Raw genomic sequence first — 26,199 nt, 5'->3', positions numbered from 1 at the left:
TTCTCATAAGTTGGCCTTCGGGACGCAGGCCCCGCCCACTTAGCCACTCGTGGCCCCTTTTATCTCTCGCCCTAGCTGTGCTCCATCCACACCCCGAAGGGAACGAGATGCTGCGTCTTGGGGCCATACTTCCGGCATCCCTGCGAGTGGTTGCTTCATTTTTGAAGCTGACGCCGTTTCCACCGCACGTGCTTTTATGCTTCCTGGCCGATTACGTCACCCGCCCGTGACGTCTAGCCCATCCATTGGACTGATTACACATGTAATTCAGAGCGCGGTCACACTGGAGACGTTCTCACAGCGTTTCGACGCAGCGTCTCGTTCCCTTCGGGGAACCATGGTTCCCTATCTGTCGGTCACTACGAGTTATGTCGTGACGACATTAGGGGATTTACTTGGAAGCCCCGACTGCCTCTGATAAGAGAAAACGCCAATGAAATTTGGCTAGTGGATTTTGCATACCTGAGCCACTCCCCGTGCATACGGGTATAAAAGGGCGACAGGTGCATCCACTCATCAGATTTTTGCTTCGGAGCCGAGTGGATGAGAAGTTTGCGATCTCCACAAAGCCTTCTGCCTCAAAAAGAGTTTGTTCCTGGGTGGCGTCACGGTGCAGACAGCGGTGTCCCTGCAGCAGCGATTCCCCTGGGCACTTCACCTGAAAGAGCAAATTTCTAAAACACTGGGCGGTTCGCGTCTTTTTAAAGATGCCGTTCCGTCCGTGTTCTCTTGGTTGCGGTCGCTTCCTGTCCTCGGATGACGGTCACGAGCGTTGTCTTCAGTGTCTGGGCATCCAGCACGCTGAAGATGCGTTTGTGGATGAGTCATGCGCCTGTTGTGGGCGTATGAACATGGCAACGCTGCGTTCTCGCCTTTCCTTTCTGAAAGGATTGGCACCCTCTGCCGCCACCCGTCCCGGTCTCTCTGGCTCGAGCAGAGGACCGCCGGCTGGCGCTCTGGGAGATCTGAGGGTGACGGTAAGAGCTTCTCCGCCGGGCACGTCCCCACGGACCTCTTACTCCTCCCGCAGCGCTTGTTCCGTCCGGTTCCCGAGTGATTTCGCTGGTTCGCCTCACGGGGCCGCCAGCATTTCATTCGGTGCGCCGCCCGAGGATCAGATGTCGATCGCGGCATCGGGGGATGGGCTTTCGTCCTCTGAGGATGAACGATCGGCGGGGCTGCCCCCCTCGGGTGTTGTCGCCACTGCCGATCCGGACCCAGAGCTGACGGCCATGCTTGCCCGGGCAGCCGTGAGTATCGGGCTGGAGGTCAACAGACCGCCCAGTCCCGAGCCCTCGCGGCTGGATGATTGGTTCATCGGCGCAAAACGCGACCAGCGGCCGCACTTTGCCCCGGTGCCTTTCTTCCCGGAGGTGCATGAGGAGCTGACGAAGTCGTGGACGGCCCCTTTCACGGCCAGAAGCCGCTCGTCTCCCTCCTCCGTCCTCACTACCCTCGATGGCGGGGCGGCCAGGGGGTACGTGGATATTCCCCAGGTGGAGAGAGCGGTTGCGGTGCACCTGTGCCCGCAAAACGCCGCCACCTGGAGGAATCGTCCGCGTCTCCCGTCCAAAGCCTGTAAGCTGACGGCCGCACTCGCCGCCAAGGCTTACAGCGCTGCGGGCCAGGCCGCCTCTGCCCTGCATGCCATGGCCATCCTGCAAGTTCACCAGGCCAAGGCACTAAAACAAATGCACGAGGGTAGTCCCGACCCGGGGTTGATGCAGGAGCTGCGCACGGCGACTGACTTCGCTCTCCGGGCGACGAAAGTCACGGCGCGGTCCCTCGGGAAGGCGATGTCCACGTTAGTGGTCCAAGAGCGCCATCTCTGGCTCAATCTGGCCGAGATGAAGGACGTCGACAAAGTACGCTTTCTCGACGCCTCCATCTCCCAGACGGGGCTATTTGGCGACACTGTCGAGGGTTTTGCCCAGCAATTCTCGGCAGTACAGAAGCAGACGGAGGCAATTCAGCACATCCTCCCTAAACGGCGGGATGCTCCAGCTGCCACCGCTGGCCCAAGGGCCAGGCCCCAGTCTGCTGGTCGCCGTGGGCGCCCTCCTGCGTCCTCCAGAGCTGCTCCGCCCCGTGCTGAGTCGTCACCTAGGCCGGTGCGTCGAGCCTCTCGCAGGAGTGCGGCGCCCCCTGCGCCTCAGCCGGCCGCCAAGTCCTCCAGGAAGACGACAAAGCGGCCCTGACGCGCACAACCCGGAGATGGAGGAATTTGCTCTTTCCCAGGAGACGACGAGGCTAGCGTCGCTCCTTCCCCCGGAGGAGGGCCGGGTGGAGAATCCTGTGTTTTCTTTTCTTTCTGTTCCGCCACTGGCTCAAGGGCCAGTGGTACCCACATTGTCAAAGAAAGAGCAATTTCCCTCTCCTCCGGGTTCCCAGGTCTGCGGGCTGACAGTGTGCGACGCACTGCCTCCTCACTCTCACCCGAGACCCATATTGCCAGTGGCCAAGAGAGTGCGGTCTGGGGACGCGATGCCTCCCCGCGCACCTCTAGCCAGTCCCCCCGGGGACTCAGGGAGTTTTGTGGGGATGAGTCAGAACGCACCGCCTTCTGTTCCATCCAACCTTACTCCCCCTCGCTGCACCACTGCGGGCACGTCGATTGTGCCTTTGGTGCCACTTGCACGGTATCTGGGGGCGTGGCTTGCGCTACCCAGCCCGTCTCGCTGGCTCATTCGCACAGTTCGACTCGGCTATGCGATTCAGTTCGCCAGGCGGCCTCCCAGGTTCAGTGGCATCCTCGAGACTTCGGTGGCAGTCCGAGATGCACCTGTCCTGCGCGAGGAGATTGCTGTCCTTCTGGCAAAGGGTGCAATCGAGCCGGTCCCTCCAGCCGAGATGAGGCAGGGGTTTTACAGCCCCTACTTCATCGTGCCCAAGAAAGGCGGTGGCCTCCGGCCAATCCTGGACCTGCGAGTCTTGAATCGGGCCCTACACAAGCTCCCGTTCAAGATGTTGACACAGAAGCGCATCGTCAAATGCGTGCAGTCCGCGGATTGGTTTGCAGCGATCGACCTGAAGGACGCTTACTTTCATGTCTCGATTCTCCCTCGACACAGGCCGTTCCTACGGTTTGCGTTCGAGGGGCGGGCATGGCAGTACAGGGTCCTCCCCTTCGGGCTCTCCCTGTCTCCCCGTGCCTTCACGAAGGTGGCGGAGGGCGCCCTTGCCCCGTTACGGGAAGTGGGCGTCAGGATCCTCAACTATCTCGACGATTGGCTCATTCTGGCCCGGTCGCGAGAACAGTTGTGTGGTCACAGGGACCTGGTGCTCCGGCACCTCAGCCAGTTGGGGCTTCGGGTCAACTGGGAAAAGAGCAAGCTCTCCCCTGTGCAGAGAATCTCTTTTCTCGGTGTGGAGTTAGACTCCGTGAGTATGACGGCACGTCTCACGGACGAGCGTGCCCAATCAGTGCTGAACTGCCTGAGTTCCTTCAGAGGCAGGACAGTGGTTCCGCTGAAACAGTTTCAGCAGCTCCTGGGGCATATGGCATCCGTAGCCGCAGTCACGCCGCTCGGGTTGCTTCATATGAGACCACTTCAGCACTGGTTACACTCACGGGTCCCGAGATGGGCATGGCGCCGCGGGACACGTCGTGTGACCATCTCACAGTCGTGTCGCCGCTCTTTCAGCCCCTGGTCAGACCTTGCTTTCCTACGGGCCGGGGTGCCCTTAGGACAAGTGTCCCGGCATGTTGTTGTCACAACAGATGCCTCCAGCAGGGGCTGGGGCGCTACATGCAACGGGCAGGCAGCCTCGGGGCTCTGGACGGGGCCTCGACTGCTTTGGCACATCAACTGCCTAGAGCTGTTGGCAGTGCATCTGGCCTTAAAGCAGTTCCGGCCACTGCTTCTAGGCCAGCACGTGTTGGTCCGCACGGACAACACTGCGGCTGTTTCGTACATCAACCGGCAGGGGGGTCTACGATCACGCCGCATGTCACAGCTCGCCCGCCATCTCCTCCTCTGGAGTCAGTCACAGCTCAAATCGCTGCGCGCCGTCCACATTCCGGGGGAGCTCAATCGTGCAGCCGACGCGCTCTCACGACAGCTCACGTTCCCCGGAGAATGGCGACTCCATCCCGAGACGATCCGGCTGATTTGGAGTCGATTCGGGGAAGCTCAGGTAGACCTGTTTGCTTCCCGCGAGTCCTCCCACTGCCAGCTGTATTTCTCCCTGACCGAGGCCCCCCTCGGCACGGACGCACTGGCACACAGCTGGCCTCGGGCTCTGCGCAAGTATGCGTTTCCCCCAGTGAGCCTGATCGCACAGACGCTGTGCAAGGTCAGGGAGGACGAGGAGCAGGTCTTGTTGGTTGCGCCATATTGGCCCACCCGGACCTGGTTTCCGGAACTCACCCTCCTCGCGACAGCCCCTCCCTGGCGCATCCCTCTGAGGAAGGACCTTCTTTCTCAGGGGCTCGGCACCATATGGCACCCGCGTCCAGATCTGTGGAACCTCCATGTGTGGCTCCTGGATGGGACGCGGCAGACTTGAGTGGCCTGCCACAGGCTGTGGTGGACACCATCACTCAGGCTAGGGCCCCTTCAACTAGGCAAGCCTATGCACTGAAGTGGAGTCTGTTCGCGGACTGGTGTTCTTCTCGTCGAGAGGACCCCCGAAGATGCACGATTGGAGTGGTGCTTTCTTTCCTGCAAGAGAGGTTGGAGCGCAGGCTGTCGCCCTCCACCTTGAAAGTGTACGTGGCTGCTATTGCGGCCCATCACGATGCAGTGGACGGCCGGTCCCTGGGGAAGCACGATCTCATCGTGAGGTTCCTGAGGGGTGCCAGAAGGTTAAATCCTCCTAGGCCACCCCTGATGCCCTCCTGGGATCTCTCTATTGTCCTGGCTGGACTTCAGAGGGGTCCCTTTGAGCCGCTGGACTCAGTCGAGCTGAAATTCCTGTCGGCCAAGACAGCGCTCCTGACCGCGCTCACTTCCATCAAGAGGGTCGGGGACCTCCAAGCATTTTCGGTAAGCGAAGAGTGCCTTGTGTTTGGGCCGGCCTACTCTCACGTTGTCCTGAGACCCCGGCCTGGATACGTGCCCAAGGTTCCCACCACGCCCTTCCGCGATCAGGTGGTGAACCTGCAAGCACTGCCCTCGGAGGAGGCAGACCCAGCCTTGGCGTTGCTGTGTCCCGTAAGAGCGCTGCGCATATACGTGGACCGCACCCGGAGCTTCAGAAGCTCCGAGCAGCTCTTTGTCTGCCACGGAGGTCAGCAGAAAGGGAAGGCTGTCTCCAAGCAGAGGTTGGCCCACTGGATAGTGGATGCCATCGCCTTGGCGTACCAATCCCAAGGCGAGCCGTGCCCCCTCGGGGTGAGGGCTCACTCCACACGGAGTGTTGCCTCCTCCTATGCGCTGGCGCACGGCGCCTCTTTGGCAGACATCTGTAGAGCTGCGGGCTGGGCGACACCGAACACCTTCGCGAGATTTTACAGTCTCCGCGTTGAGCCAGTCTCTTCCCGTGTGTTGGGTAACAGGTAAGTGGCGGGAAGAGTTGGCCGGTGTCACGCTTGCTGCGCCATTCCCCCTTACTCGGGGATACGAGCGCCTATTCTCTCCTCCAGTTAGTTCCCCGAACGGCGAACCCTGGCGGAGTTCCTCCAGCACCCCCGGCAGTCAGGCTGGGCGGAGCAGTCTGACGCCAGGCCCAGTACCGGTGTTAGCTTGCCCGGGTCTCCGGTCAGCCCCTGTACTCGGCTAGGTGCCCGTGCGGCCTGATTCCCTTCGGGTGATCCCACACGTGTATTCATCCACGGTACGGTTTCCCTCATGGTAAACCCGTGTCTTCCCTTTGACAGAGCTCTGTCAGGCCCTGCTGGCAGCCTTCCTCCCTTCTCCTAGGTAGGATCTGCCCCAGGGTCCAGGCGTATGTAGCACTGCCCCAGGCTTGGGCCAGTCCATACCAGTGTCTCCACACGTTACCTCCCTTCGGGCAGGGTGTGGCCTCCGTAGCGCCCTTCTCCGGAAGGCTCGCTTCCCCGTCGTTACTGCCGGGCTGTAACAACAAACAGGAAAGACTTGAAGCAATCTTTCATAGAAGGTCGAAATCCCTTCCGATTTCTGGGGAAAGGAACAGCGGCTTGGCTATCTCCAGCAGCAATGTACTCAGTGGTCCCTGCGGGCACCAAGGTTAGCGAATTTGCGCTGGGGCGACGGGAAGGTTGCGACCTTCGCATCGCATTTGTCTGTCACGCGCTAGCTTGTCAACATCTGCATGCCACAAGGTCGTGACGGGGTTCAGGTTGTGGCGCTTTCCATAGACCCCTAATGTCGTCACGACATAACTCGTAGTGACCGACAGATAGGGAACGTCTCGGTTACGTACGTAACCCTCGTTCCCTGATGGAGGGAACGGAGACGTTATGTCCCCATGCCACAATCTCGAACCATCGCTGGTTGCCAGGGACACGTTCTCGGCTCCTCAGCGGAAAACCTGATGAGTGGATGCACCTGTCGCCCTTTTATACCCGTATGCACGGGGAGTGGCTCAGGTATGCAAAATCCACTAGCCAAATTTCATTGGCGTTTTCTCTTATCAGAGGCAGTCGGGGCTTCCAAGTAAATCCCCTAATGTCGTCACGACATAACGTCTCCGTTCCCTCCATCAGGGAACGAGGGTTACGTACGTAACCGAGACGTTACATGCGTAATCTGAGACGATTTCATCTTAGACCGCGGAACAACAAGAGCTTTCTGTGATTGAGATCATAACGATCTTGTTGGCTTTTGTTCCTTAACCCCTTAACTGTCATCCCCATTTTTGAAAATTCACGAAAAAGTGCACTATGCAAACTTAAATTATTATAATTAATGAACGCTTTTGAATACAGACCTAAGGTTGGTCTCTTTTTAAAGAAGACAATTAGCATTATTACAGAAGTGAAATCATTTAATAAAATTCAAGTATTAAAAAGTTATAGAAGTTTAAATTTACTGTAAAAAATATTATACTTTTAATTTTATTTTATATAAAATAAATATTTTAAAAAATAGCTAAAAATCTAAAATTGCTATAAAATTAAAGCCATATGTGTACATAAGTTGTGTTTCAAATTTGAAGTTGATATAAAAAAAAATTGAGGTTCATATGCAATTTTGTTTTGGCGTTATACCAAAAACAGCCACCGGGTGCCATTCAAACTCCATTTTTTGTTGATGCATTTCTGTCACAAATCTATCAATTTCTCTCTGAATATTACATCTATAACAAAATACCGAATATGGAATCTTGAGACTCAGACCTTTCCAACGATATGTATTTTGTCAAGATTATAAAAAGTTTTGATTCTAAAAGACCGTAATACATTTTGTAATATGACACCCCCGCTAAGGGGAGGAGACAGCTAAAACATTTTGAAGTGCCATTTCTATGGTAACGCAATGTCCGATTTCAAAATGGTTTTCACAGGATGAATTTTGAGATTTCAAATGGTATATAACATATGATGATTGCTAAAACATGTGATAGGAAAAAAAGTAAGGAAATAAAGACTTTTTGTGACAAAGGTCAGAACTCCTGTTATGATGTAGATTTATCACAGACTCTTGGTGCACTCTTGTCATAAATTAATCTATTACTGTTCCTACATAATTTGTAACAACAAAAAATTGTAAAATATCTATTTAGGAGACTTACACCTTTCCAATGATATATAGTTCGTCATTATTAGATTAGGATTTAATTGTAATATAGTGAATAGTGTTAGGCGTCCCGTATATGGGACGGTGACAGTTAAGGGTTAGATCTGCAATATACGATGGAGCTATACCATGTAGAGATTTAAATACAAATTATAAGATTTTAAAATGAATCCTAAAAGAAACAGGCAACTAATGCAATGATTTTAACACCGGGGTTATATGATCTAATTTACAAGTACCTCTGAGCATTCTTGCAGCCGCATTTTGGACCATCTGCAATCTATCTAACATTTTATTTTGAGCCCGATAATATGGCAAGTTGCAGTAGTCTAATCTCAAAAACAGAAATGCATGAATAACCTTTTCCAAATCTTTCTGGGATAAAAAGGCTTAATCATCATCAATTTGAAAAAGCTCATTTTGACGATTTCAGTTATCTGTTTGTCAAAAATTTATTATTTTCGTAACAAGTACTCTTTTTAAAAGTATAACTAAAGTGTACTTCTTTTTCACAAGGGATTGTTTATTAGATGCAACCTAGAAACTCAACACATTTGTCCTTCACAGCTTTGTTTTCATTTGGGTCACGCTAAATATGGCATCTACCCTGATTAAAGTCCACATTTGTGTCTTTTTAAAGTAGTTCAGTGAATTTTTTTAATGAAGTTCTTGTTTAGGGTGACCCTGGGCTTGATGCTGAGGCTGGTCTGAGTGGCCCTGATGGAGCTAAGGTCAGAAAAATACCAAATATTTTTTTTTAATTTAAGTATGATCACTTTATTTAAAAATGTTAGACGCTATGTTTGTTTGCTTTGGATTTTATTAAGTTTCAATAGGTGTTGTTGTCTCTAGGGTGAAAAGGGTGACATTGGTATGGAAGGAGAAACAGGTGGAATAGGAGCCATCGGATTTAAAGGAATAGAAGGCCGTGTCGGAGATCCTGGCTTAACAGGTGTCAAGGTACGTGCTCTTTTCAATTTCGAAATCAAAGATAATTTTGTCAAGGTTTTCATGTGTATCACACTCACAGTGCTATTGTTTTTGTGGATTTATCAGTGAAAAATAAATAGTTGTGATATTTTGCTGACTATTCAATTCTCAAAAAAATCTAGCAAACCTAGGCCTGCTGAAAAAAAAATATATTAACTATTTTTCTTTGTTTCAGCTAGTCAGGCTGGTTTAGTTTGCCCTTTTTTTATTTGTAGCATGTTTTAGATAAGTTTTGAATGCCTTAAGCTGGTTTCAGCAGTTTCTCAGCAGGACTGGTGTAAACTGTTTCACTCTAGAGCACTTTATTGCTCATTCACATGCTTTAATATTTTATTGAAGACTGACTGATGTTGGATGACAGCAAAGACAAACTACACCTCCTTGTGGTAGTTCTGAATGATTAAAGTCATAAGTCAGACTGAATGTGTTCATTCAGAGATGTCTCTTTATTCATTTTTGCAGTGTGTCAACTTTGTAATGTAATTTCAGGGCCCTGAGGGCAAACCTGGAAAAACTGGTGAGAGGGGAAAACCTGGAGAGAAGGTATTTCATTTATGACATTTTAGTTTACATGGTTAGCCATCACTACTCTCAGTATTTATCATTAGATATCTCTGTGTGTGTGTGTGTGTGTGTGTGTGTGTGTGTGTGTGTGTGTGTGTGTGTGTGTGTGTGTGTGTGTGTGTGTGTGCATGTGTGTGCGCGTGTGTGTTTACATATATAGAGTATAAATAATGCTTAATTTCATTTCAGGGGAGCAACGGCCACCAGGGTCACCTTGGCGAGACTGGACCAATGGGAGAACAAGGTGCCATGGGTTTCATCGGGCCAAAAGGAAGCAGAGGAACTACTGGGTTTATGGTAAAAAAAATATTTTTGAATGTTCAACATTAGAGTTTTGCAAACCAAAATGACATAAGGTCCATTGATTACAAAAGTCTAATGATGTCTCTGTAAGAAGACAGAAATAATTACAAGCGATTTTCTCTGAAATAGACTTTCCTTTGCCAGAGATATATTTTAACCATCTCGTATTACATCACCGACAAACCACAGAAAATGCTGATATGTATGTTATTATACACCAAAGAAAATATTGTAGAGACCCTTTTTTTAATTGTGTTTTGTTTAGGCAAGAATGCAGTTTCTGATTATGCTATCTGAAGCTAACTCTGATCCCATGGCTATCGTTTTCAGGGTGCTCCAGGAAAAATGGGTCAGCATGGAGAACCAGGTTTAGTGGGATATGAAGTAAGTGTTGTTTGACATAGACGTGCCTTATAAGACTTTATTATACCTCAGCAGAAAATGGTACAAAATCAAAACAGCTGCTCTACATTATGTGAGGTTCTTAAGTTAATAAGGCTTGTTAGAGCTAGTTGACTTGACTTTAAGCGCTCAAAAGGTTCCATACTCCACTATTTCTTCTTTTATTTCCTCATTTACTGTAGGGTCATCAAGGACCACAAGGTCCAATGGGATCCCTAGGACCAAAAGGTGAAAAGGTAAAAAAAAAATCAAAGGCCTTATAACTAGAAGCTCATTTAACAAATGAGTGTTCTTTGTATTTGCATAATAAAAACAAATAGTCTTTTTCCAAAAATCCAAATTAATTTTGGGGGTTAACTTTCTTGTATATCACCTTCAATGTTCTCATGAGCTCAAAAACCATAGCATATCCATAGCACAAGGTCAAATTTATACCAGATTGAAAAATAGAAATCAATACTGAAATTATACTTTTCAGGGAGAGCCAGGTGATGACGGGAAGGTTGAAGGTCAACCTGGTCCTTTAGGTGACATCGTGAGTCAGTCCACAAGATTTACTAGACATTTTTGCCTTGTTTTGGGAGAATTCTGGATGCCAGCCTGATCAATGTGTTTTCTTTTTCACTGGGGTTTAGGGACCTGTTGGCAACAGAGGAGAAAGGGGACAGCCAGGTGACCCTGGATACCCAGTGAGTTTTGATTTTAGAAATATATTTTTAGACAATTCCAAAATAGATCACTAATTAAATATACATTCTATGTCAATTTTGAATCTCGATTTGTAAATCTCAAGGGTCATGAAGGTGTTCATGGGGAAAGAGGAAACCCAGGGGCTCCTGGACTCCCTGTGAGTGAATCTACCAATAATGACATCTTTATACTGTTATAGTTTTATTAATATTTTGAATTAGATTTTATTCTTGTATTTTGTCCTTATTTTAATTTTGTTACCTTTTTTGTGATTTTGTTGTGTATTTTCGTTGTTTTTATTCGTTTATTCGTTTTTGCATATGTCTGTGTAGTTTGTATGAAGTTTTAGTTTATTTGGTTATTAGTTTATTAATAGTTTAGCTTAAACTAAAGTAAAATTAAAAATGTTGCTTTGGCAAATAGCTTAAAAAATAAATCTAGTACGTTTTTTATATTTAATTTTATTTAAGTTTTATTTTCATGTTTATTTTATTAAAAAGTAAAGTTTTTTTATGGTTTTAGTTTTCGTTTTAGTTTTAATTAACAATAATAACCCTGCTTTAAACTGAGCTATAAAATATATATTTTCTTCATCTTATTTTCTCTGTCTATAACCACAGGGAAATGCAGGGCCAAAAGGTTTTCCAGGGCCTAAAGGATCCAAAGGCAATAAAGTAAGACTTTACCATGTAAAGACAAACATATTGTGGCTTTTGATTTGTTTAAATATAATGCACAAATATGGCTTCTATTTTAAATCTCAACTGAATAACTGATTTTTTTTTTTTAGGGTGTAAAAGGCAAAAACGGTCCACATGGTCAATCTGGAAATCGAGGGTCCCATGTAAGTACGTTTCTTACATCATGACAGAACCTACAGCTGATGTTAAAATAAACAGTTGTGTTTCTCTCAAAGGGTCCTGTTGGGCTCCCTGGCCCCAGAGGAGTTGTTGGTCATGAGGGTCTTGAGGGTGATCCTGGGGTAGAAGGAGCCCTTGGGAAAGATGGAGCTAAAGGAATGCCAGTAAGACAATGAATGTAATTCTCAATGTTCTCAATGTAACACTTGAAATCGCCCAGGTGCATTTTGTTGTTTGTGATGTTTTGGTTTGTTTTTTCCTTGTTATGCACATTAGGGTGAACATGGAAGTGATGGGGAGGTTGGTCTGCCTGGAAAACCAGGTCCTCAAGGAAACACAGGTGTACCAGGTCTGCCAGGAATTCAAGGCTCTTTTGGGCCAAAGGTATCTTGCATATATGGATGTACGGTGACCTGTTCTTTATGTTTGTGTCAACATTATCTGCATCAATAACAATATTAGCTGGTTTTAGCTTAAATATTTCTCTGTGTTCTGACTTAGGGTGAAAAGGGCATCCCTGGCCAAACTGGACCTCCAGCCAAAAGAGGATTTAATGGGGGAATGGGATTTCCTGGAAAACAAGGTGACCGAGGGGTCAAAGGGCAACATGTAAGTATTGCTTCTCTGACAGTTGATCCGTTCCAAATATGACAAGCACACCAATGAATGTTGCTCTAGTGATCTCTTTTGTTTAAATAATGGACCTCTGAGTATTAAACAAAGAATATAATTGCCAAAATCCGACAGTAACTTCTCACACAGCTCTATGTAATACTGTATTTTGAGTTTCATTCATACTATTCTAGAAATGTTTCTTATTATTATCATTGAAAACAGTTGCACTGTTTAATACATATGTAGAAACCGTGATTATAAATGCGTTATGAATGTCTCATTTGATCTGTCACATTTGATTAATTTATTGCATCTTTGCTGTATAAAAGTATTAATTTGGCCCTAAACTTTCTAAATGGTAGTATATTTGCATGTTTTCTGACTATTTAACAGTTGATGAATGAATGACTTCCTGAAGAAAAATGTCATATGCCATTCTACTACTGTTATCTGTTTATATTTTTCATCTATTTATCATCTGTTTCTATTTTTCTTTAGGGTGATACTGGTGGACAGGGATTTCCTGGAGTTCTTGGAATATTTGGACCAAAGGTAAACTTTCTTCTTGTACCACCGTTAGCATAAAATCAACTTATGTTTTGATGATCAAAATGCATCCTGTTTGCTTTAATATAAGTGAATGATTCATCTAAATGTTCCAAATAAAAAAAGTTTCTTCAAAATGCAATAATTTCCTCCATGTACTTTTTAAACTGATGTTACCAGGTCCATTTTTAAACTGCCATATAGAGACTCTACCTATATTTTTTCTAGGTAAATATCCTGTTTTACATGGAACTGTCGCATTATAGAAGAAAAATTATGTCTTCTATATTCTGAGGATATTCAAATGAATTACTGTTTTACCAAAATTGTCAAAGAGACTGGTAGATGCAATGATTACACCACAGATCAAATCTATATAAGTAAAGCTGTTAGGTGTTTAATAATACTTAATGATGCTTACATGAAATATATCAGTGACTGGTTTGTGATTAATGAACAGTATAAACTGCACCTTTATATGATTCACCAAAATCCAGTTAATCAGGCAAGAAGTTATTGTTTACTTGCTAAGCCTTCAAGCCAACAGTGCAAGCTAACATTTCATTTCAGCTGTAAAAGCACTGCAGCTTAAGATGGAAAAATAGCTTCTTTAAGCTGATTTAAAAAAGCTAGTCAAGCAATATAACCAAACAAAAGCTGTGATGTAATGATTTTCTGTATTCTGATATTATAAGGCCAAACAGTTTTGACCAAAGTGTTATTGTCATTCACAGGGGCCTCCCGGAGACCTTGGCCCAGTGGGTATCCAGGGCCCAAAGGGTCCTCAGGGTTTAATGGTAAGTACCACTGTGAGAACTGTCATGAAAACCTAAATGAGATGAATGAAGAGTCCTTGATCAGCAACTACTGTAGGTGTTTCTTCTTTTAAGGGTATGCAAGGAGCCATTGGACCTCTTGGTATCATTGGGCCTAGTGGTAATCCAGTATGTATGATATGAGTCACTTAAGGTAGCTTGATGTAGTTTCTAATTAGGCGCATACTCTGAAAAACACCCTTCTCTTCTCTCTTTGTATTAGGGACCACAAGGAGACAAAGGAAATAGAGGAGAAATGGTAAGAATCTAGCGAGAACAAATTCTAGGTGATTTCCATGTAAATTCATGCTTGAAAAGGGTTGCCTACTAAAATAACATTTTATGTTTCTCCTTTTATTTTAAACAGGGTGTTCAGGGACCCAGGGTATGTTTCCCTTATGCCCTTCAACCTTACTAGCCTTTTTACAATTAGATAAATTAAGTGGTACTGTTTAACCAACATAAAAATGTCCTTTTCACTCTCCACTAGGGACCTTCAGGTCCTCGTGGACCACCTGGGCCTCCAGTAAGTAGTCTTGATTCATTTTAACAACTATGTGAATAGTATGTATCATGCTAGAGTTGCATTTTGCTGAAGCTGATTGTAATCAATGCTTTCTGTTTCTTTATCTCTCATTGGTTTATAGGGGCTTCCTAGTGTATCTTTTTCTCATGTAAGTATGCCTTGTATATCGTTGTCTAAAGAAATAGTCCATGACACTAAAAGTTCTTGATTGAGATAGAGCATCTCTAAGCTACAGGTGCTATGTACAGCACCTAAATGTACAGGGGTGACATGACCAAAAAATGCACTGGGTAAATAAGCGCTGCCAGTTTCAGAGCAAAACGCAAAATTTATTTTACTGACACGCTTCACTCAGCAGCACTAAAACCAGCAGTGCATATACTGTACTTCCCGGCAACCCGCCAAAATAAAAGCTTGCTGATTTTAGGTTTGAAAATTTTGAAAATATATATAATAAATAAAACTGTAAAAAATAAAAAAAAGTATGTATTAGCATTGTATTTATTAAAGGGCTAGTTCACCCAAAAATTAAAATGATGTAATTAATTACTCACCCTCATGTCGAACCCGTAAGACGTTCGTTCATATTCGGAACACAAATTAAGATATTTTTGATGGAATCCGAGAGCTCTCTAACTCTCCATAGACAGCAACGCAACTACGATGAACAAGGCACAGAAATGTAGTAAGGACGTTGTTAAAATGGTCCATGTGACATCAGTGGTTCAACCGTCATTTTATAAAGCTATATGAGAATACTTTTTGCGCATGCTTTTCCTGCACGTATGCATGCATGCATGGTACTCTCCAAAATTGCGCTATGGTGACGCGGAGGAGAATTGATGAAAAAAGATATTTTAGTTTTCTTTGCACACAAAAAGTATTCTCATTGACTTATTGGTTTGGAATGACATGAGGGTGAGTAATTAATAACATCATTTAAATTTTGGGGTGAACTATCCCTATAAGTGTACAATAAAATAATTGTATTTTTATTTAATACAATTTTTTTTTATTTTAAAATATAATAGTATTGTCACACCTTATTTATTATTTGGTTTTTTATTTTATTAAGAAGTTTAAAACCTAAATAAAGTGGAATAATACTATAATTACTATTGTTAATTAATTTTATTTTTGTAGCTATATTTAATGGGTCACACTATGTGCGGTGTGAACACCAAACCAAATCACCAGATGCTCTCATGAGAGAAAAATATGTGCACCCCTGTAAATGTACACTACATTAAAAAAAGAAAAGAAAAAAAGAATTAAAGTACACTTCAAAAAATTATTAAAAAGCCTGGCTTGAATTTAAATGGTTATTTCATCATATAAAATAACACACCAATGCAAAAAAAAAAAAATAATACTTTACACTTGACCGCGTCTACTTAAATTGACATATGTTTTTTGCTTAAGTGTTCAAGTTAAGACCACAGGTGTATGTAGAACTTTTAAAAATACTTTATTACTGTCCACCACTGATAAAATATAACAACAACACCTACATGACAGCCGATACACCACATATTATGCATTGATTAAATGCTCGGATCTCATTTTTTAAATATGAAAATCTGTTTACTTTCAACTTCCTTGATATTCCTGCTCTACTTTGTTATCTCTTAGGAAAATGAGGCTCTTGGTGCTGCTTTACATGTTGTTATGGATTCCCGCTCTACTTTACGGTCCGAGGTAAGTGCCAACAGTGTTCAACATCAAGTAATAACTACTACTGTTCCTTTTATTGTAATTTGAATGCATAAACAATCATAAATTACAGACATTTGTTTCTATAAATTTTATACAGTCAATTTCATGGCACCGATTAAAGGTTCGATAAGGAACATCAACGCTATGTCAGGACATCATAGACCTGACTTTGTTTCATTCCAATCCACAGATGTATGAAGATACTGACTTTCTAATGCTGGACCAGGGAACCCAGATCTTTAAGACTCTTCACTACCTCAGCACTCTGATCCACAGCATCAAGAATCCTCTGGGAACACAGGAGAATCCTGCCAGAATGTGCAGAGATCTGTTTGAATGTGAGCACAGGATGAACGATGGTGAGATATTTCTAGGACATTATCATTGTAAATTTAATTGTTATATCACTAAAGCTACATTAATACCACCAATTATGGACTCATTCATTTTGTTTTTATTTTGTATTTTAATAAAGGCACTTATTGGATAGATCCTAACCTGGGCTGCTTTTCTGACAATATTGAAGTGACCTGCAACTTCACCAGTGGAGGTCAAACCTGCCTTAAGCCAGTCGCTGGTTCCAAGGTCTATAAAGCTGACAACTAGCCATACAACATTATGAGCAGGATTGCACTGAATCTGAACCTGCTGATATCTGTACAATTTGAATGACCATAATTCAGAAAACTCTGCTTTTGTGTCCATTTCTCTACACAATAGTCGAGTGAAAATGTCAACATTTCTTCTCCTTTATGTGTGGTTCCATTGTTGTAATCAATTGATTATGATGTTATTTCTTTCCTGAAGTTGGAGATTGGAGTGAGTCTGATCCAGATGAACTTCATCCACCTCCTGAGCTCTGAAGCTGTGCAGATCATCAACATTCACTGCCTGAACGTCTCTGTTTGGGCAGCAGGGGACTCTAAAACACCTTCCTCTAGTGCAGTGTACTTTAAAGCCTGGAATGGACAGATCATTGAGTCTGGGGGATTCATCGAGCCTGAACTGATAAAGGACGAGTGCTGGGTATAAACAAACTTATATTAAAACATTATTTGTGTTCTATTGTTTATTGTGTAGTGCAGGGCTCCCAAACAGGGGTTTGTGAGCTAATAAAAAAACTAATAATTAATTATAGCAAATGTAAAATTAAAACAACTATACTCTGATGCACTGTGTGATTCAGAGTGAAGTGTGGCACTGTGTTATGATACAGTGTTTTCAGCATCACAAACTGCTAAATCTGATCACGTGATGCAAATTTAACATTAGGATTTGGGAACGCAACGTGCACTATTGTTTATTTTATTTGCACAATCACATCATTTAACTTCTAACAAGTTTACAAATTTTCACCAGTATTTTGCCAAAAATAAAAGCTTTTAAATGGTAAAAGCTTGATGGTTTGAACAGTTTTATAATAGTATTAGTATTGTAACTTGTAATGTAAAATAAAATAAATGTTTTTTTTTAATTTTGCAGTACAATTGTAATTTAATTTACAACAAGTGTTCTATTTTTCATCATATATTTTCAAAATATGTCTTAATTTTTACAGTTAGAGTTAAATGTTGTTGTTGTCATTAGTGTTATCAAGATTCAGTTTGATAGTGTTTCTAAAACACCAGTGTAAATGTAATGTGGATTGAAACACTATCACAGCTAAAAAAAAAAAGTCCAGCTGCAAAGTCATGATAATAATAATAATTTATCTATTTACTTACATGTTGTTTGACCATTATCTAAAGTATTTTTAAAATATTAATTTAAAATCTCAAGGGGTGCTTTAAGTAAATATTTTATGTCTAAGCGAACAAAAAAATTGGCAATGTAAAAACAGCTTTTTTACAAGTCATTATTAGGATACCTCATTATCACAACTAATGCTTCCACTCTTTGTGTCCTCTCAGATCACAGATGGCCGATGGCATCAGACACAGTTCATTTTCCAGACAGAGGACCCAAACTTACTGCCCATTGTGGAGGTCTACAACTTGCCCAGCACAAAATCTGGCTCACATTACCACCTTGAAGTGGGCCCTGTGTGCTTTTTATAAAGAAAGAAACAATGGAAGCCTTAACTACCACAATCAGCAGCATTGCAGAGCCTCTTTCTGGCCTAAAGGCCAACAAAACTGTACATCTCCTCTCAAGCGTGGACTGCGGCCTTTAAACATGACGAAAGAGGAAACTAGAGCAGCTTTGCAGAAAACAAAACTTCTTATGCGAGCAGCTCGGGATGACAGATTCTTTCTTTTCAGAGCTGGGTTTCTTCTGTTTGAAAACAAGGCCTGGATATGTGGTTAGAGGTGCTTCTTAAACTCTAATAGAAGTCTTAATTTATTCATAGTTGTTTTTTTTCCCCACGTGGACAAGGAACAAGACATTTATTTGTAATGAAGTACTTATTTTGTATTCTAGTTATACATGATCATGTGTATTTATACATGTACATGTGTGTTTGTATATTTTCTGTAAAGTGCAATAGAGAATGAACAGATTTTTTGTTTTTTAAAGATGAATCTTCTGTTTGGCTGTTCTGTTTGAGGTTTTTAATTGAGGTTTACTGTCACTCATATCATTCAATTCAGGTTCATTGTCGTGTGTACTTGTGTATACCAGCAGGTCTGTTGTAAAAGCCTCAGAAACCAACAAACATACAAAAACACTCATATCCGTTCATTCATAGCTAGAATATGAGTCGAGGTGAATCCAGACTTGAAAAGCAACATGTAAACATCTACCTCCCATCTCTCATTTTTTGGTGTTTTGGGACAGTAAATGGATTCACATGCATTTAACTCCTGTGGTTAGATTTCTGTTTCCATCAAATGTTTTTAACTTAAGTGCCTTTTATACTTTGAAAGGGAATATTTTTGTATACATTTTTTAAAAAGGAACAAGTTCAAATGATGTCTTTTTTTCAGCCAAACATATTTTTAATCCTTTATCTCCTAGTATGGCATATTTGTACAAATATTTGAACTTTAAAGGCACAAGAATTATATTATTATAGCGGTCATGGTGTTAAAAGTGCTTTATATCACTCGACTGTGGGTCTTTCCATCCTTAAGGACATATATGCATTTCCATAAGCCCTATTTGACTGCAGTAGTAATTGTTTGACATGGTCTGTGTCATAATTACTGATTTTTGTATGTCTTTGTTAAGGTGCGTGTACAAAGCTGAATGTTGCAGTTAGAAACTGCAAACCTGAGTTGTTGATCAAAATGAGAACACTAGAATCTTCCACTATATTGGGTCTGTTATGAGCAGCGACTTTGACGTCATGGTAAGCTAAATATTACAGTGGCATACAGTTATGTATGATATTCTTGTGAAATATGTATGTTGTTTTGATCAAAACTGTCAGGAGCCATCTTATCTTGCCAAAGGGGGTTATTAAATATCTGTTCTTCATATGTGCAAATTTGAGGTCTTGCTGTAACGCATGTTCTGTAATTTCAGAGCAGACAAAGTAAGAAAGGTGGATATTCTCCAATGAATATTTTTATGGTCAAACATTACCTCCGAAAAACAGCAAACACCAAAGAACAAAGATTTCAGTGTTGTATGAATTAAATCATTGATACCACAGAAACAGACAGCAGTCTTTATATCTCTCGGCCTTACTAAAGTTCTTGTTTTTTGGCCTTTTACGTGTCTTATTTGAATAAAGACGTTACGTTAATTATGTTGACAATCTTCACACTCACCCTCATTTTATTCCAAACCTGTATGCTGCGGAAATAGAAATCTTCAAGAATCTTAACAACACTTCTGATCATAAGATGTCAGTTCATAGAGACCAAAAAAAAGGATTTTCTATAATTATTATATAATTAAGAATAGCTGCATAATAATTCAACTCTGTAACATGTTGGGATATGAATTTGTAAAAGAAAAAAAAAAGGTTACAGCCACTTTTGACTTATGTACACAAGCATTTCTGTTGTCATTTCTTTCAATGTAAGGATCATGTCATATTTAGTCTCTATAGATGCCCATAGTATTAAAATTTAGGATATTATATCAATACCATGGGCCATTAGTTAAAGCTGGGTAGATTACTTACAAGTTGTAGTCCGTTACTGATTCCAAATTACATGACAAAAATTGTAGTTAGTAACATAATCACCTCCCATTACACATTTTAGGTAATCAGACTACTTACTGCTTTATCACATTGAGTTAAATAGGACAATCTTGTACAATATTGATATGCAAATACAAACAGTAAGAAAATATATTCCATTCATTGTGATTAACAAAAAGAAGTGCATTAAATGACATTACGTCGTTTAAGACGTCATTAAGACAAAAGCCTTCCAAAGACATAGTAGCTAATATATGCTTAAATAACCTAGTGGTCATAATTCAACTAAAAATGAATGTGTTAGTTGATGTATGTAGGATAGTTGATGCAATGTTGAAACACTTCTTAAACCTGAAATGCTTTTTGTAAGTCCAGCGGTCAAACACAGTGTAGCCACCTGACTAGTGACTGGTCTTTGTGTGAATGTCCACAAAACTGGAAGACTTTCTGAATGTAGGCCTACATACGAGGTAGAATATAGAAATATAAATTAGAGAGAAATTATGGATCATTTATTGCTATTGTGTTAATAATAAATATCCATGTAATCAATAAAAAAGAAACTAATTGCGAGTATTTTAAAATGTAATTTAATCTAATTACAAGTACTTAATTTTTGGAATCTGATTACGTAACATGTAATCGGTTACTACCTAGTAGACAAAGGACCAGCTTTACATACAAATTAACATACACACAGAGACAGGTGGGATGTCTTATCATTTATCCCAGAATGTGCTGGGTTAGAACCAGTCTGATGTATGTACAACATCTACCAGCAGGGGGTAATGGGACCGTACTAACCAGGAAATCTTTGAAATATTTAAGTAATAATACCGTTATTAATACCGTTTGAATTTAAGTATATAATATAAAAGCACAATCTCATCTGCTTGCCCCATTATTCTTCTAGTCTAAAATTAAACATTTTGGTGTTTGATATTCAATAACTAACCCTCAATGAATCAGAATGGGAAAATTTAGTAGGCTACGTTTTTTCTTTCTTTCTTTTTTTTTTTTTTTAAGTCCATTTCAGGCCACATTCACGTATCTATCCATAATGATACAACACTGCCACCTAGTGACAATGCATGAACACAACACAATGTAATTAGGAATGACACATAGGCCCACTTCAACAATAGCTACCTTATTTAAAAATACCTCCCACATCTCTTGTGATCAAGTATGACAATGAAAAGGTCTGTCATTTTTCACTAGAAGACAAGAAAACAGTCAAAGAGTTAAATCAAAATTCATCATCTGCACTAATATTTCATGTTATATCAATGATCGCATGCTGTGAGTGCAGTTGATGTGCCATAACCTTTATACTTACTTATGTACATACGCAGTCATAGAGAGATTTCCTGTCTTTGATGATGTAGGGTGTTTTGCGAGGGACCAATCCCAGATCACCAGTTTTAAAGTGAGAAAGATGTGAAGTAGATTTCTGCAGGAGTTCACTTGGTCTGGAGTTAAAGGCAAGTATGAGAGCAATTGAATCACATTGCCAAAATTAATGTATGATTAGTATGTCTTAGAGCTGCAATATGTTGCATGTTCATTTTAATTCCATAACACTGAATTAAAATGAATGAATGTGTACCTTTTAATGCCAGAGGCTTTTTTGAGATCATGACTGCAAGTCACCTCTGGCATGAAGTCAACAAGAGCTGGACTGTTTCCTAAAGCTGCAGCACTGTCCAGCACAGCCAGCAGCTTCTGCATCATCTGATTTCGTCTGACAGTTATCTTCAGTTCTGAGTCTTCCTCTTTAGGGACCTCCTGTAACTACTGCTTATTTACTTTTGGCTGTAACACCAAATGATAATTGACCTGTTTATGTTTACTCTTACCCTTAGGGCCTCATTTAAAGCTACTGCTGCTTCCTCAAGAACTGTTTTTAGCTGTTTGCTTAGCATCTTTTCCTCTTCAAGCTCTTCCTTCTGTCTCTTGGCTTCAGCTTTTGTTTGGTTTAGCACTTCTATTACTGTTGCATGTTTCTTTCTGTAAGTACAGTGGTGGTAATGCTATTAAAACAGAAGTATTTAATGTAAATTATTTTACTTATAATTAACTTCAGGAGTCCAACCTGAGAACATCAAGCTCTGTACATATTGCAGAGTGACTGTCTAGCAGCTCTTGGTGCTCCACTTTAAGTTTGGCACACTTCTCCACTTCAGACTGCATTTGCTTGCACTTTTCTGTCAACTTATGGACTACCTTGAGAAAGAGTCATGCTTCAATTTTGCTAAAAAAAATGCATGTGTTTCCAAACAGCAAAAAAAAAAAAGATTGCTTTAAAAAATGCATGAAAGTATAGACATATAAACTGGCAACCTTTTGATTAGCAACATTCTTCTTGGTTATCTCATGTAGCAGCGGTTCAGTGATGGCATTCTCTATTTTGAGCTGCTTTTCTCTTGCTCGCAGATCATCATTTTCCTTCAGCAGCTCCTTGGTCTTGTCTGAGAGCTGCTGAAGTTGTGCTGTCACAGAGAGGTTTTCTTGCATGGCCCTCTTTGTCGTCTCGGGCATCTTCCGATCTGAAACCCACCTAAATTCAGCTGCTACAGTAGCAACATGTTGCAGCATTTCTTTCTTTAGCCTGTATCAGCCAAAAAGGTCAATTAAATAAAATGTAGCTTGCAGTTAACACATTTTTTTTTTTTTCACCAACTTTATATTTTCAAAGATATCAGCAAGGGAATCCAGCATAAAACCTTTGCCAAATAACAGATAATTCCATGTGGTGACCCCTAATAATAATATATAAATATTTCAAATATTTAATATTGGTAACACTTTTTTTCCATTTGTTAACATTAGTTAACATGAACTGACAATGAAAAATTTTTTCTAAAGCATTTATTAATCTTAGTTAATGTTATTTTCAAAATGTACTAATGCATTATTAAAATCAAAACACTGAATTTTATTATTTATATCATTTTGTATGTGTGTGTGTGCATGTTTATGTGGTTTATGAGAACACAAATGTGTATAATGACATGGGTATGACAGAGGTATTACAATATGAAGGTGGTTTATGAGGACACTGTATGTCCCCGTAATTCAAAAGGCTTAAAAAACATACTAAATTATGTTTTTTTGAAAATCTAAAAATGCACAAAGTCTCCTGTGAGGGCTAAGTTTAGGTGTAGGGTTGATGTAGGGCAATAGCACACACAGTTTGTTCAGTATAAAAACCATTACGCCTATGGAGAGTCCCCATAAACCACAAAAACCAACATGTGTGTGTGTGTTTGTGTGAAAACTGAGTTGAAATGTGAAAAAGCTCCACAACAAAGTGAGTCCAAGGTTTTGAAAGAACCTTATAGTTTTTTGTATGCAGTATTATACATACACTCTTAAAAATAAAGGTGCATAAAGGGTTCTTCAGAGCGATGCCACAGAAGAACCATTCAGTCAAAGGTTCTTTAAAGAACCATCTCTTTCTTAACTTTTATAGAACCTTTTTTCGCCTCAAAGAACCTTTTGCGAAACAGAAAGGTTCTTCAGATGTTAAAGGTTCTTTATGGAACCGTTTAGACAAAAAACTTTGTTCTATGGCATCGTGAAGGGCCTTTATTTTTAAGAGTGTATATTCCAGCAACAGATCTACTTAGAATAAATGCCTCTTTGTAAGGCCTTACAATGCGATCTTTCATTGAAAATAGAAGATGAATGGAAAACAATCACCCATTTGACATGTAATTTCTAATGTTCGACACTGATGGCTTCAGACCTCAAATAATGCACAATATTTATGAAAAGTAGTCATTATTGATCCAGTCATATTCATCTAAGAATACACTTTCCATGATCTCTGAACAATGAGTATGAACGTGCTCACCTTTCATTGTCCAGTACAGCTTTTTTCTCCAGATTATAGATTTGTGCTTGATGTTCTTCTTTTTGCTTTTGAAGCTGCTCTTCCAAACACCTGCGTTCAGTCATAAGCTTCTCTCTCTGCATAGAGAATTCCTCCAAAGACGCCAGTTTACCAGCTGAACGCAAAAAGGTTAACACATTTTAGGTTGTAAGGTGCTTTTATTAATACCAGGCAATTATATGATGTTCAATGCCTCAGTACAGCTAAGACCTGAGAAATCAATGTGACATTTTGAATTGTAATATACAGTATATCACGTTAGAGATAATTCATATAAGTTCTTATTTGATTAGATGTTTGTTTGTATTCTATGTGAATATGTGACTCCTCAGAAGTACCAAGTGCCATGTTCTCAGATGTGAATTTTTCCTTATTTTCCTGAAGTTCGTGTCTAAGCAGGCTCAGTTGTAACTCAAAGGACTCTCTCTCAGCTTCTTGAGCTTGCTGGTGTCTTGATAACGTCTCAGCCAGATCAATCAGTTCATCTTCTTTTTGAGCCAGTGTGCGTTTCAGGTAGAGAACTATGTCTTTCTTCTCTTTCTCCACATTATTGATCTTGGAGTATAAATCCTTTTCCTGAACCTCCAGTTCATCACATTTTTGCTGGTATCTGCAAGAAAAAAAAGACAAGGTCACAGTTCTTAATGACGTGTATGAGGTAAGTGCTTCCTGTTGAGGGTATGGCATATTTGTTGAAGTGTGTTGCCTGGTTAATTATTAACAGTAGATTATAATCCAAAGTCTATTTCATTTTAGTTTCCTCAAAGGCACAGACATGAGCTGCACGAATTACGTAAACTCACAGTAAATAGCCTATTATGAGCCAAATTCTGTTGATGCAATTATAATCTTTCGGCCTATATTTTAATCCAAAAATAGCTTACTCAAACTTCAATCAAGCTGTCAAATCGGCATCATCATTAGGTGAGTGTTTGCTGCACGTCCTACTTACTAGGCTCCATGAATGTATTCTACTAGTGTGTTTTTGTTTTTAGGATGCAGAGTTTTTTCTAAGATAAATTCAGAAGTATTTTCTTATGAACTTCTGACTAATGTAACATAACAAACAACCATGTAAAATAATGTCGTGGTAACTTGCAAGGGACTCTCACCTTTCCAGTCGCTCCTCCAAATCGCGTATTTGAGCCCGATAAAAGTTTTTGTCACTCTGCGTCAATTCTTCGTCGTTTTTCTGCTCAGGATTCATACTTTCCTTTTTAATTGATTTATCTCCGGTCGCTTTTACATTCTTTTTGGGAGGCATTGCACTTTTACGTATAGCCTGAGAAGTACAAACTTGCAAATGCAATTGTTTCTTGTTGCCATGGATGTGAGGTTTGAGTTTGAGTTGTGAGACATGCGCGTGAGTATACTGTGCTTTTTCACAGTCTTTCAAAATATTATTCAAAGAGGTTTGGGCCTATTAAACGACCGTTTCACTTTCACTTTTGATTGAAACGTGAATTGTATACTGTCATTTGCTAATTCTACACATTTATCTAATGTTTAACATAAGATTAGTAATTGCTTTACAAGTTCATGTTAAGAGATGTAAACAAATTGAACTTTATGGACTATAATATAAAGAGAGAGAGCGCTTTTTTTTCTTTTTACTTGGTTTGTAGCCTACTTATATCAAACTTGTATTTGAAGAATTTGTCGTGACCTTTCACCTGGTCTGTCATGTTATTCTGGGTTTTTTTGTAAATCTGGATATTTTGCATTAATGTGGCTTAAGGTCACCCTGGGTCAAAGGATCCTTGGGTGTTGTCTTTTTTATACAAAAAGCAATAAATATCACAACAGCACTTTCCTAAACAAATGTAATACTGAAGCCAAATGTTTGGAATATTGGAAGACTGGATTTGTTGAGGTTATTATTAAATATGTGCAATGTTATAAATGCAAAAAGATTTGGAGTTTTTGCCCAAAAAGTTGTGAAAATACATTTAAAAAGTATTTAAATGATTTTTAATTATGTTACTATGCGTCAAATTTGACCTGAGGTTCACATGGGTGCAGTTTCCTAGAACCAGTTTAAAAACTGCATGACTTTTGAAAAAATGACTTTTGACATTACTTTTGTTCACATGCTCACATATTTCTGAGAATTCGTATTACACTATGTCCACGTCTGTTGCAATTTCCTAAATTGTCATTGAGGAACTCCCCTTTTTATTTACAAAGTTATAAACAATTCATATTTTAAAATTAGTATATCCTTACCGAATCTCCACATATGAGCTTCTTCAGTGTGGATGACATTTTCACATAGGCCTAGTAAATAAGGTTAACATTAGCCTATGTTTTGTTTAGTTTTGCCATTTTTAAACGCTAAATACATTTTTTAAAAGTAAAAAAAAAAAAAAAAAAAGCTCTGTGCTTTATCTGCAAGCTGAGCCACTCAGAGACTGGCACAGGGAATAATACAATGATCTGAATGAGACCATGGGCATCTGCGAGCCTCAGTTGGTATTGCTAAACTGTCTAAACAAACGCTTTTGGCGTACAATA

The 26,199-nt window shown here is 41.1% G+C and overlaps 2 protein-coding genes and 1 pseudogene across 4 annotated transcripts in view; 1 reads left to right on the top strand and 2 right to left on the bottom strand.

Moving 5' to 3' along the window:
• LOC306869457 (collagen alpha-1(XXVII) chain B-like) overlaps nt 1-19,386 on the top strand; it is a gene marked incomplete at its 5' end in the record, with an annotated part of 100,701 nt that extends 81,315 nt beyond the window's left edge. Inside the window, 26 exons of the mRNA XM_079416236.1 lie at nt 8,342-8,395; nt 8,517-8,624; nt 9,144-9,197; nt 9,408-9,515; nt 9,852-9,905; nt 10,106-10,159; nt 10,402-10,458; nt 10,559-10,612; nt 10,717-10,770; nt 11,234-11,287; nt 11,404-11,457; nt 11,530-11,637; nt 11,750-11,857; nt 11,975-12,082; nt 12,587-12,640; nt 13,369-13,431; nt 13,525-13,578; nt 13,673-13,708; nt 13,817-13,834; nt 13,940-13,975; nt 14,097-14,123; nt 15,608-15,673; nt 15,882-16,050; nt 16,167-16,276; nt 16,499-16,717; nt 17,602-19,386. Coding sequence (XP_079272362.1) covers nt 8,342-8,395; nt 8,517-8,624; nt 9,144-9,197; nt 9,408-9,515; nt 9,852-9,905; nt 10,106-10,159; nt 10,402-10,458; nt 10,559-10,612; nt 10,717-10,770; nt 11,234-11,287; nt 11,404-11,457; nt 11,530-11,637; nt 11,750-11,857; nt 11,975-12,082; nt 12,587-12,640; nt 13,369-13,431; nt 13,525-13,578; nt 13,673-13,708; nt 13,817-13,834; nt 13,940-13,975; nt 14,097-14,123; nt 15,608-15,673; nt 15,882-16,050; nt 16,167-16,276; nt 16,499-16,717; nt 17,602-17,748 — 2,028 coding nt within the window. The 3' untranslated portion in view covers nt 17,749-19,386. The remainder of the gene's footprint in view (nt 1-8,341; nt 8,396-8,516; nt 8,625-9,143; nt 9,198-9,407; nt 9,516-9,851; nt 9,906-10,105; nt 10,160-10,401; nt 10,459-10,558; nt 10,613-10,716; nt 10,771-11,233; nt 11,288-11,403; nt 11,458-11,529; nt 11,638-11,749; nt 11,858-11,974; nt 12,083-12,586; nt 12,641-13,368; nt 13,432-13,524; nt 13,579-13,672; nt 13,709-13,816; nt 13,835-13,939; nt 13,976-14,096; nt 14,124-15,607; nt 15,674-15,881; nt 16,051-16,166; nt 16,277-16,498; nt 16,718-17,601) is intronic.
• LOC306870239 (mucosa-associated lymphoid tissue lymphoma translocation protein 1-like) overlaps nt 1-26,199 on the bottom strand; it is a 1,002,100-nt gene that overhangs the window by 608,184 nt on the left and 367,717 nt on the right. The window lies entirely within an intron of this gene.
• On the bottom strand, nt 20,995-24,949 carry LOC306869456 (cilia- and flagella-associated protein 157-like; annotated as a pseudogene). Its single transcript has 9 exons — nt 24,798-24,949; nt 24,024-24,295; nt 23,647-23,800; nt 22,131-22,398; nt 21,883-22,013; nt 21,647-21,797; nt 21,397-21,575; nt 21,139-21,259; nt 20,995-21,004 (listed from the first exon to the last, which is right to left on the bottom strand). The product of its transcript is annotated as a cilia- and flagella-associated protein 157-like (transcript).

The sequence above is a fragment of the Barbus barbus genome (assembly GCF_936440315.1).
Source record: "Barbus barbus genome assembly, chromosome: 5".
Lineage (NCBI taxonomy): Eukaryota > Metazoa > Chordata > Actinopteri > Cypriniformes > Cyprinidae > Barbus > Barbus barbus.
This window is presented reverse-complemented; position numbering and strand designations above follow the sequence as displayed.